The sequence below is a fragment of the Prionailurus bengalensis genome, chromosome C1 (genome assembly GCF_016509475.1).
Source record: "Prionailurus bengalensis isolate Pbe53 chromosome C1, Fcat_Pben_1.1_paternal_pri, whole genome shotgun sequence".
Taxonomy (NCBI): Eukaryota; Metazoa; Chordata; class Mammalia; order Carnivora; family Felidae; genus Prionailurus; species Prionailurus bengalensis.
The window spans coordinates 51,483,982-51,496,952 of NC_057345.1; the positions used below are offsets into that span (position 1 = coordinate 51,483,982).

At 35.6% G+C, this 12,971-nt stretch overlaps 1 protein-coding gene and 1 pseudogene across 9 annotated transcripts in view; one reads left to right on the top strand and one right to left on the bottom strand.

Annotated features, from left to right (window-relative positions):
* The window catches only part of DOCK7 (dedicator of cytokinesis 7), a 230,105-nt gene that overhangs the window by 142,881 nt on the left and 74,253 nt on the right, over positions 1 to 12,971 (bottom strand). For all 9 annotated transcript variants that reach the window (XM_043575152.1, XM_043575153.1, XM_043575151.1 and 6 more), the window contains exons 13-14: positions 12,470 to 12,563; positions 11,612 to 11,774 (exon numbers count right to left, since the gene is read on the bottom strand). In XM_043575152.1, the coding sequence (XP_043431087.1) occupies positions 11,612 to 11,774; positions 12,470 to 12,563 (257 nt within the window). The remainder of the gene's footprint in view (positions 1 to 11,611; positions 11,775 to 12,469; positions 12,564 to 12,971) is intronic.
* Positions 10,048 to 10,873, top strand: LOC122480586 (annotated as a pseudogene).

Below are 12,971 nucleotides of genomic sequence, written 5' to 3' on the forward strand. Positions count from 1 at the left end.
GTATCTCAGAATATTGTCACATGCTTATTACTGCTTAGAAAATATAGTAGTTTTTAGACATGTGGCTAGATATTTAACTCATTAGGAAAGAAAACATGTCAGAACTTTAATATCTTGATAATTATAATTCAATGTAATTAATTTCCTTTGTTATTCTATTTTATTTTATGCACGTAAAAACATTATTCCAAAAAAGAGAGTCATAGGATTCAAAAGACTGCCAAAGAGTACCATGATAAAAAAATTTTAAGAACCACAAATTTAAGCAAGATCTACTGTCATATAACCTAGTTCAAGAAACATGAATTACATGGGTCATAGTATGAATATATACATTTTGAGTGGTGGCCAATCTGTTTCTAGAAACAAAACATTAGAGAAAAAATTCAATCAGTATGGAATAAGCTTATTAAACTACTTAACAGAAAAAATACTGAAGGATGGACAGGTAAAATGATACCATGACTAGACTTTGTTTTTATAGAACTACAGAAGTGCCTCCTAGGTGGCTAAGTTGGTTACACATCTCTCAGTTTCGGCTCAGGTCATGATCTCACAGTTTGTAGGTTTGAGCCTTTTCTTGGGCTGTGTACTGACAATGCAAAGCCTGCTTGGGATTCTCTCTCTCTCCTTCTCTCTCTGCCCCTCCCCCATTCGTGTGTGTGCATGCTCACTCTCTCTCTCCCACAAAATAAATAAAAAAATTTTTTTAAAAATAAACTACTATAGGGAAAAAGGGAACAGGTAATACATAAAACAAGAATGATAATGGAGGTTAATTGTACTGTTCTACTTATTTATTATTTTTGAGAGAGAGAGAGAGAGCGAGACAGAGACAGAGAGAGAGAGAGAGAAAGGAAGCCAGGGAGGGGCAGAGAGAGAGAGAGAGACAGACAGACAGACAGACAGACAGACAGAATCCCAAGCAGGCTCTGCTCTGTCAGCATAGAGACCAACAAGGGGCTCCAACTCATGAACTACAGAGATCATGACCTGAGCCAAAACCAAGAGTCAGACATTTAAATGACTGGGCCACCCAGGCACCCCTATTCTATTTACTTTTGTGTATGTTTGTAATTTCCCATTATAAAAAGGTCAAGACTATATTTAGGTTAGTGGGGCACCTGGATGGCTCAGTTGAGTGTCCGACTTTGGTTCAGGTCATGAACTCATGATTTGTGGAATCAAGCCCAACGTCTGGCTCTCTGCTGTCATTGCAGAGCCAGCTTTGGATCCTCTGTTCCACCACCCCCCCGCCCCTCCCCCAGTCTCTCTCTCTCTCTCTCTTTTTCTCAAAGAAAAATAAATAAATAAAATATTTTTTAAAATGACTATGGGAGGGGCGCCTGGGTGGCGCAGTCGGTTAAGCGTCCGACTTCAGCCAGGTCACGATCTCGCGGTCCAGGAGTTCGAGACCCGCATCGGGCTCTGGGCTGATGGCTCAGAGCCTGGAGCCTGTTTCCGATTCTGTGTCTCCCTCTCTCTCTGCCCCTCCCCTGTTCATGCTCTGTCTCTCTCTGTCCCAAAAATAAATAAAAAACGTTTGAAAAAAAAATGTTTTAAAAAATGACTATGGGAGCGCCTGGGTGGCTCAGTTGGTTGAACATCTGACTTCAGCTCAGGTCATAATCTCGCAATTCATGGGTTCAAGCCCCAAGTTCTGTGCTGATGGCTTGGAGTCTGGAGCCTGCTTCAGATTCTGTGTCTCCCTCTCTCTCTGTCCACGTCTCATACTCTCTCTCAAAAATAAATAAACATTAAAAAAAATTTTTTTAAAGACTATATTCAGATTAGTAAACCTATAGGTTTACAAACGATTATTAAGAGTTGTATGGGGGGGGGGGGGGTGCCTGGGTGGCACAGTCGGTTAAGCGTCCGACTTCAGCCAGGTCACGATCTCGCGGTCCGGGAGTTCAAGCCCCGCGTCGGGCTCTGGGCTGATGGCTCAGAGCCTGGAGTCTGTTTCCAATTCTGTGTCTCCCTCTCTCTCTGCCCCTCCCCCGTTCATGCTCTGTCTCTCTCTGTCCCAAAAATAAATAAATGTTGAAAAAAAGATTTAAAAAAAAAAAGAAGAAGAAGAAGAAAAAAAAAGAGTTGTATGGGGCATATTCCTAACTGCTAACCAAGGTCCAAATCAAAATGAACGGCATCCTTTCATTTTGTTTCTTATACTGATTGTTACCGGGTATGAACCACTGCATTCATTCTTATATTCTTAGTAACACAGTATTTGGTAGATACAGTCTTTCTAAAACTTAGAAAAAAAACCAAAGATATGAAAGTTCAGTAGGTGATTACAACTAAGGCTACTGTTAGGAAAGAAGCCAATTCTAACAACCTTGCCAAGAATAGCGTGTGCTCTGTGACATAGCTCTTAAAAATCAAACACACAAGCATTTGCTCAATTAGATATACTTTGATCTTTATAACTCAAATGCAACAGTGGAGCTCAAGCACAAATTTGGAACATGAGTAACATTACACATAATCCAGTATCTAACTTTTAAATGATTTCAGATACTCAATAAAAAACATTTTTCCCACTGGTATTATTTGATTATCTTAATGTGACAACTGGACTAGTATTTTTCTGTGATATTGTGATAGCATAAATATTTCCTTGATAAAGTAAGCACTTGCTGTAAATAACCTCCATTTGGCACAATAAGAGATACATGACATTAGCTAGAAACTGCCATATACCTATATACCCTCATTTATCCCTATAGAGGGTTTGAAAAGACCAGGCCCTTCCTGGATTAACACTGTACAAGAATAAGTGAACAACTAATGTGTAGGGGGAAAAAAAAACATTTAAATACAAAAATCTCTAATTTTAGGTATGGCTTAATAACAGATTTTTTTAAATATCTTTGAGAAATCTCAACAATTTCTTCAAAACATATTTTGAGGGGCTCCTTGGGTGGCTCAGTCAGTTAAGCGGCCGACTTCAGCTCAGGTCATGATCTCACGGTCTGTGAGTTCGAGCCCCGCGTCGGGCTCTGTGCTGACAGCTCAGAGCCTGGAGCCCGTTTCAGATTCTGTGTCTCCCTCTCTCTCTGACCCTCCCCTGCATGCTCTGTCTCTCTCTGTCTCAAAAATAAATAAACGTTAAAAAAAAAAAAATTTTTTTTAAAAACATATTTTGAAGAAAATAAGTAACAAATTAAAAAATATATTTTTTACATATATATCCTTTCAGACAGCTTTTTCTACATTGTCTGATAATAACTATAAAAATCAGAAGCAAAAGGTGTTCAATAATAGGAAATCTGTCATTTTCAGAATATACCTCTTTTTAACCTATGTTCTCTCACCTCAGCCAAATGTTTGTTTCAATCACATCCATTCATTCTCCCTCTATTCAGACAATAATTTTTTAAAATCTTTTTTACCTCATGAGACCCTTTAAAATACACTCAAGTATTATACTAAAAAATAAATATAATGTGTAAATATCTTAAAACTCACATTAATAATGCTTAAATTTCTGGGGTTTTTTTTTTTTCGGTTACAAATGTGAGAGCCCTCTGGAATGTCAGCTTTGTCATCTATAAAACAGAGATAAACATACTGTTTCTATGCAGGTTGCTAAGCACAGTTAATGAGATAATGATGGTATATAAACTAATGCCAACTTTTCTTTCTTTTTTGAACATTATTCACTGGGAAAATGTACACCTATAGATTTGTATAATAACCACTAGTGTGTATTACCCCAAATTACGGCCTCCTGTGAAACATACCTTAAAAGGTTAAAAAGAATTCAAACTGAGCTAGAATATTATTGTGATCCAGCAACAATGTAGTCAGCAAATATTTATGGAAACTTATGCAAATTTTTTACGATATCTATATGTTAGCTGGTATCTGCTGAGGTTTCATACATCTCCTTTTGTAATTCTAGAATTATTTCTATGCTAGATTTTCTAGATATGATAAAGTTTTTTTAAACAAACTACAAATTCCTAAAAATTTTAACTGTCATGACACTCAAATTTTTTAACAGTATTAAGTACAATAAGCAACCTATATGATTTGATGTTCAGGTTACATGAACATATATGGCTCAAGTAATAATACAAAGCAAGCTACTTTCTTACTTGGGATAACCTCCCTTCTTATTCTTAAATCATCCTCTTATCTAATTATACCCCCCAAAGCCCAGTATCCTTATGCCTTCAAACTATTCTCTCTCGAGTTGTGTAATACTTGGATAAATGTCATTTAATAAAGCCAATGATAATAATAATGACTTAACTTTTATCAAGCATTTTTTTTTTAAGTTTACTTATTTTGAGAGAAAGAGAGAGAGAGAGAGACAGAACAATGAGCAGGAGAGGGGCAGACAGAGAGGGAGAGAGAGTATCCCAAGCAGGCGCTGTCAGCACAGAGCCCAATGTGGGGCTCAACCTCACCAACCGTGAAATCATGACCTGTGCCAAAATCAAGAGTCAGATGCTTAACCAACTAAGCCACCCAGGCACCTCTTTAATGGAGCATTTAATATGTGCCAGACACTTTATAAAAACCTTTATATGTATTACCTTATTTAGTCCTCACAAATTTCTATAATATAGGTACTTTTATTATCCCTATGTAAAAAAAAAAAAAAGAGAAAGAAGAAAAACCAGTCAATCTCCAGTTTAAGATAATTCCTAAAAAGAAAATATGGTTGCAAAATATTGGTTACAGGAACCCATTTCCCACTTTTTCATGAAATATGCATTTCAAGTAACACTGAAATTATTATTTCCTTATATATCTTGGAGATTGATTTTATAAAAAAAAAAACAACTGCATACAGTCAAATTTACAATTATTCATTTTTAACATCAAAGAAGATTTTTTGGCAAAAAAGTAACAGGAGGAAAAATATCAACAAAGTATAGAAACCATAATTCTGCTTCTATATTCTCGTGTGCCTAGCTTTATTTACTTCTTTTAAGACACCCTTATAGCAGAAAATTATTAATCTCTTTCTTAAACAAAATAATGCATCTTTCTTGCTTCAACAACTTTCATGGGTAACCTACTACTAACAGAGCACTTAATGATCATTTCTGCACGCTAAGAAAGTTAGCAAACTTGACATCCTGTATCACAATTTACCAAAGTATGTTAACGAATTAAAGTATTTTACATGAGATCCTTAAAGGCTGCACATAAGATGAAAAAAGATTATATAAAATTCTAACGTGAAACAGGGCGCCTGGGCAACTCAGTGGGTTAAGCATCCCACTTTTGATTTTGGCTCAGGTCATGATTTCACAGTTTGTGAGTTGACAGTGCAGAGCCTGCTTGGGATTCTCTCCCTTTCTCTCTGCTCCTCCCCTGCTCATGCTCGCAATCTCTCTCTCTAACACAAATAAACTTAAAAAAAAATTCTAACCTGAAACTAATTTATTTTGATGAAAAATTTTAGAACCTAAAACAGTAGCTGTTTTCATTAAATGTTTAATAGGAATAAACCTAAACTTATTGATAAGTTTAGCTGATTCTACTATTTCCGGGAATAACTGCTCATGAGAGAACAGTTCTTCTTTACACATTTGATGAATCGTTAATGCCTGGGATGACTATCAGCTCTTTAATTAATTGAGTATTTAGATACAGTGCAAGCTAAAGCCACTGAGATATGTTTAAAGATATCTCAAGATCACTGTCAAGTTAATTAGCTATGAATGCATTCTTACACTTGAAAAGTTTACTGCCAGAATAGAAAATAATTATAGTTTTGAACAATCAATTATCTTTACTGATGCTAAACACTTCAAATGGTAAGGCATTCAGTCATAAAAACCAAAATCAAATACAAATAAACAAGTTACCTGAAACAGCTTCTAATACATGTTTACTTAATTTCCAAAAACTCATACAGCTAAACCATAGTAACTTATAATTTATTAAATTTACACTTAAACCTTTTGGTGTATTAACTTATCCTTCTTCTCCAGGAGGAATACCTGATATATTAAAACTGGATACATACTTAAGAGGAAACAATATGCTTTCTTATTTAGTGAGATGTGTACTCACTTGATACAGGTTCTCTACCTAGCTCCCATTCAAATCCTGAAACACGTCTAGATTTTCTATTTTGGCCCTTGTTTCCATTACTTCTTAGATATAATACTCGAGGATGCCATTCCTATCAACTGTTATACTCAGCTCAATTATAAGGCGTTAAGGGGCACCTGGGTGGCTAAGTCAGTTAAGCATTCAACTCAATTTGGGCTCAGGTCATGTTCTTGCGATGCATAAATTCAAGCCCACGTCGTGCTCTGCACTGACAGTGTGGAGCCTGCTTGGGATTCTCTTTCTTACTCTCTTTCGGCCCCTCCCCCACTCTTACTCTCTCAAAATAAACTTAAAAAAAAATAAGGCATTAAAAAATTATTAAACAAGGATAAATAATGATGTACATTTTGGGGCAAATAATAAGGTAAATAAAAGTGTTCTACCTGCTTTAATAAAAATACAACAATTATCTAGCAATAAGAAATTTTAGCTTTATTCATATTGTCAATAAGTATAAATGTTAGATGTACTCCCTCCCAAAGGATGAATAACATAGAAAATAAGACCTGGGTTCAAGTCCAGATAAATGTCTTAATCTCAGCCTTATTGTGGAGAAAAATAAATACAGCCAGAATTAAAAGATTCCTTTGGAATTTTAAGATTCCTCTGACACTGAATAAATTAATTTAAATGAAAACAATTACATACTATAAAGCACTAAATAAATGTTATCATATCAGTACATCACATGAAAGTTCAAAACACCAGGGATAAAGAAAACAACTCAAAAAAGCCTTGAAAGGAAAAGATACCAACCAAAGATTAGCAGTCAGAAGTATACTGGACCACTCAAACGCTTCACTTAAAGTCAGAAGACAGTTGTGTCCTGTTTTCAAAATCTTGACAGAAAATAATTTAAACCTTAGAATACTGTATCCAGCAAAATTAGTAATTCTGGAGTAAAGGTAAGATAAACATATCGTCAGATATAAAACTCTTAGAGAATTTACTCCTATACATCCTATTTCAGGAAGGTACTGAAGGCTCACAGTAAAATAAGTAAAACAAGAAAGAAAAATATATGGGATATAAGGACTCCATCGCAAAAGAAATGTAAAGCAAATTTCCAGCATAATGGTCAACAGGCTCCAATATGACAACTGCACTGAGTCTAGCGAGCCTAGGAAAGTCCCTCTGCTGCACGTACAATTTAGTTCCCAGGGGAACGGACTATCTGATGCATTCTACTGTACTGCAAGAAGCTTTACAGAGAATTTTAGTGACAACACACTGAAAAGTAGGGAAAACTAAATAATGTAGCTATTCCAAGAAAATAAAAAGCTATACAAAACAAATGCAGGAATAGAATCATAGTAATCCACATGGCTAAGCTGCTAAAATTGTTACATAAGAATCACAAACGTAAAAAAAATAACATTAATTTAATGAAAAACTGGGATGTAACTATACATGGGAGAGATGACAAGTGTATGTATTTTTTCCTGGATTTATGCAAGCATATATATTTCTGGGAAGGAAAATATAAGAGTTAAATCTTCATCTTCTGCAACAGTCAATAGATATTTAAAATTGAACAAGAGTCAAGAAATAGTAGCATGGATGTGTTATTTAGAAACAAGAAATAAAAAAACAAAAGAAAGAGCAAAAAGAGTTGCCAGTGATTGACATACTGAAAATTAGATATCAAGGTAGGAAAAAGCTGGTAAAAATGAGATGAAAGACCTCCGTTTTTAATTTTAAGCCTACAGTACTTATAAAGTTTAAGTATAGTCATAAAATCATTTTAAAATAGTAAAATATGCAAATAACAAAAATAAGTAGGAAGATGAAAAAAAAAGACCACTCAACGTCTCCAATTTCCAAGCAGAAGCAAAACAGATAAACACAAGTTAGGGATGCTCTAGATAAGATACCTGTACTAGATAAGAGGTACAGCTGATAACCTCAAAATGGTTTCAGACACACTTTAGATTATATAATTTCTCCTTTATTCCATGTCCTTGTAAATACTTAAATCACAATTTATAGAAGAATAATTCCATGTTACCTTGTCTCTCTTAAAAACAATATATATTTTCTTTAGCCTATCTTCCAGAAATTTTACTCACACTAAGTGTGAATTACATGTAGTGTTTTGTACTCTGTACCCTCACAAGAGAAGACAGATATTATTATTATCTCCCATTTTTTAAATAAGATAACTGAGTGGCCAATAAATTAACTTATCTAAAGTCACCAAATAGTGCAAACTGGAGTCAGAAATCACACCCGTATCTCTATGACTGTAAATGCCACTCTCATAACACTACACAGTTCCTTATTTTTTAACTAATTGAATCAATATTTACTGTGTGCTTCCTGTGTGCTAGCACACTATTCCAGATGCTGGAGATACAGTGATAAAGGAAAGGAGCTCCTTGCTGGCTCAGTCAGTAGAGCATGTGACTTGATCTCAGGGTCCTGAGTTCAAGCCCCACCTTGGGTGTGGAGCCTACTTAAAAAAAAAAAAAAGTTGATAAAGGGAATAGACAAGTCCCTCTTAACAGTAATCACATTCTAAAGAAAAAGACAAAAGAAAAAAAAAACCCAATCACATAACTATATAATGTAACGGCAGAAAACGACAAATACAAAGGGTGGCGAACTAGAGGAGAAAAGCAGATCTTTTTACTGAGGGTGAAGAAAGTGAGCCTCTCTAGACAGTGACCTTTCAACACATATACATCTGAATAAGGAATCACATGAAGATCTGAGGTAAAACAAGTTAAGCAAAGAGAAGAACAAATGGAAAAGCCTTATGCAGACTGGAATTTTGTTTGTTAAAGGACAGTAAAAAAGCCATTGACGTTAAAGCGACATGAGCAAAGCAGAGTAGGATATGAAGTTAGAGACAGGCAGGGGATAGAACATGTAGAATTTTATATAGTATTACAAAAAAAGTATTTTTCTGCTTGTAATGGAAGTCACTGGAAGGTTTTATGTTGAGGAATGAGTAATCTAATTGATAATAATTAAAATTTCTCTGGCTAGGGGCGCCTGGCTGGCTCAGTCAATAAAGCGTGTGACTCTTGATCTCAGGGTCCTGAGGTCAAGCCCCATGTTGGGCACAGCGATTACTTAAAAATAAAATCTTAAAAAAAAAAAATCTCTGGCTATAACGTTGAAAACTGATTTAGGCAGGGTGGAAGGCAGATGATCAAATTAGAAAGGTACAGAAAAATCTGGGGCACCTGGGTCATTGGGTTTGAACCTCTCCTCAGGCTCTGTGCTGACAGCTCAGAGCCTAGAGCCTGCTTTGGATTCTGTGTCTCCCTCTCTGCCCCTCCCCTGCTTGTGCTCTGTGTCTCTCTGTCTCTCAAAAATTAAAATAAAATATTAATAAAAAAATTTTTTTAATTAAAAAAAAGAAAGGTACAGAAAAATCTGAGATGAGCAGCTGCCCAATATGCTAAGCCTCTAGCCTCCATGAAGCAACTGAGCATCCAAAATGTGGCTTATCTGAAACTGAATGTGCTTAGAGTACAAAATACACACCCAATTTTGAAGACTTTTTGTAGGAAAGAAAAAAAGTAAAATATCTCAACAGCTTTTTACATTTATTATATGTTGAAATGATAATATTTTAGATATATTAGGTTAAATAACATGATTAAAATTAATTTCACTTGTTTCTTTTTGTTTTTTTTTAATGTGGGAACTATAAAATTTTTAATTACAAATGCAATTCCCATTATATTTCTATATGACCATGTTGATCTAGATGGTGACCTGCCTAGAGTTTTAAAAGTGGAGAAGGTAAGATTTGGGATACATTTTGAAAGCAGAGCTTATAAAACTTGTTTGAAGAGTAAATGTGAGGACTAAGACAAAGACTGGGTGGCTCAGTCAGTCAAGCACCGGACTTCTGATTTCGGCTCAGGTCATCTCACGGTTCGTGAGTTTGAGCCCCATGTCGAGCTCTGCACTGGCAGTACAGAGCCTGCTTGGGATTCTCTCTCTCTCTCTCTCTGCCCATCCCCTGTTTGCACTCTCTCTCTCTCAAAATAAATAAAGAAAAAGAAAAAGAAAGAAATCATTTTGATTTCAAAACTTTGGGCGTCAGAAACTGGGCAACTAGGTGGTGAAATATGCTGTGATGGGGAAGTCTGGGTTGGAATCCTATGTCTGAGCTGCCCTGTTGGATATCCCAATGTCAAGCCATGAACTCTTAGTGTTATAGAGTGGTCAGCCTATAAAGCCTACCCAACAATCTCATGTCAAGTATTCTGAGCAGTACATCAGTAAACATTGTTGATTATTGGTTAAACCACAGTGCAGGCACATATATTTGATTCCTGTGTAATACTAGATTCTGCCAATAAGAACAGTTGGGGGCTTTTTGTCCGACATCTTAGTGAGACTGCAGGGGTGGCTGCTGCCCTCTGAGCTTTGCAATGCCACCCAAGGATGAGAAGAAGAAAGATGCTGGAAAGTCAGTCAAAAAAGAAGGACTTAGGGAACAAATCTGGGGTCAAGGCCAAAAAGAAGAACTGGTCCGAAGGCAAAGTTCAGGACAAGTTCAACAACCTAGTCTTGTTGACAAAGCGACGTATGACAAACTCTGTAAGGAAGTTCCCAACTATCAGCTTGTAACTCCAGCTGCTGTCTCTGGGACACTGCCAGGGCAGCCCTTCAGGGCTCCTTAGTCAAGGACTTTTTAAGCTGGTTTCAAAGCACAGAGCTCCAGTAATTTATACCAGAAACACCAAGGGTGCAGATGCCCAGCTGCTGGTGAAGATGCATGAACAGATCCTACCAACTGTACATTTTAGAAAATAAAACTTTATTAAATTAAAAAAAAGAAAAAAAGAACATCTGCAGAAATATAGTAACTGGGAGTTCTAATGTTTTAACCTAACAGCTTACAATTCCAATGCTAGCTCTACCACAGTGAAGTATACTTAACCTCTCCATCCCTTTACTCATTACTAAAATGAATGCAATACCTACACCTCAGGCTGTGAGGATTAAATAAGATAACATATGTAAGATAATTAACATGTGACCTGGCACATAGTATAAGCTTAATACATTTCAGCTATTAATAAAATTATGTGATAAGAAATTGAATAAGTAAAGCTACCAAAGATTTTTGGAAAGTTTATTCTAGTTCTACTTTAAAAATGGACTGTACAGTATCTGATTTCAGAAATCTCCAAAATCAGGGGTGCCTGGCTAGCTCAGTCAATAGAACATGCAACTCTTGATCTCGGGATTATAAATTCAAGCCCCGTGTTGGGTGTAGAGATTACTTTAAATGTCAAGTCATGATAACAATAAAAAATCTTAAGGGGTGCCTGGATAGCTCAGTCAGTTAAGCATCTAACTCGTGATTTCGGCTCAGGTCATGATCTCATGGTTCCTGAGATCGAGCCCCAAGTGGGCTCCACACTACAGGTGTAGTGCCCCTCTTCACACTCGCACGTGCACTCGCTCTCTCTCTCCCCCCCCCCAAAATAAATAAATAAACATTTTTTTTAATCTTAAAAAAAAAAAAAAAAAAGAAATCTCCAAAATTAAAATGTGTTACCTGTAAGTAGTGTTTGGAACATAGACATCCCTGGCAGGAAACTCCAAAATTTCTCTGGTAGGTCTAACTCTACTGTCTGGGTAAAGCTTCACCTGAAGCAGCTCTGGAGTTAGGCAATAGTGGGGATTTTCAGGTGCAGGAGAAATGTCTATCTTCAGCTGAGCTGGGTATAAAAATATATTATAAAAACAGCATAAACAAATAAATTAAAACTTCATATTAAAAATGTTCTTGGAAGGATTTAGGTCCTCTTTTTGCAAGAAGTCTGGAAAGAAATCAAAATTACTGTTATCTCAGACCTCTAAATTATTTCATTTTACCAAGTCTCAAACTTACTAATTACTGATACAGACATAGTACATGTAAAATAATAAATGCCTACTGAATGAATAAATGAGTGAGAAGGAAAAAAAAAAAGAAGCAAAAGAAAACAAAACAGAAAAGGATCTAGCATAGGATCATGCCAACATTTTGAAGGTTAAGTGATTTAATTTAAACTTCTTTACTCTAAAACAACAAACAAAACAGTTTTACTCTGTAATGGTTTGTTCTGACCATAGTATCAATCTGCTTCAGAATATTTACCATCCTATGTACATTTTTTCACCTAAAGAATAATTGTAAGCCACAAAATTACTCATCATTCTCAAGTCAGTACTCAAATTATCAAAAGTACTAAATCTTGCATATAAACTGTTAAGACCACAAAGGCAGAATAATGAAATGAAGACTGACAGGCATTGGGCAAAGAAAGACACATGGATCAGATAAGTGAAAAAAGAAATACATAATTACTAAAAATATGACATATTAGGGATGAAAGGGTTGTAATGATGTCTACTCAAAATTTTAAAATACCTGTAATTGGTCTTAGTCGCCGTAAAACAGAAGATGGCCTTCTCATATCAGCAAGAAATTTGTACAGATCTTCATCACTTAAGCGGTCTCCTTCCTGAGGAAAAAGCATTTGAGAAAACAAATAGAGTAGATTGAAAAAAAAAAATGTATAGTGCCTGTTAATATTCTTACCCTCTTCTGTCCATTTAGTCAGAATGAAAAGATTAAATTAATATAATTATGATTAAAAACAAATACCATACTGATTTCCTTCCTTTTATGCTTTCAAATTTTATTGAGTTATGATACTATTATCTGTACCTTAAATTTAAATATTTACTTATAGCCCATTATTTATGTCTATAAAGTATTACAAGACACTCTAAAATAAATAAAATCAATAGAAGTTAGAGGGAGATGAAATGGAAAAAAGAAAAATAAGGATATAGACAGAAAAGGGGCATCTGGGTGGCTCAGTCAATTAAGCATCTGATTTCAGCTCAGGTCATAATCTCACAGTTCG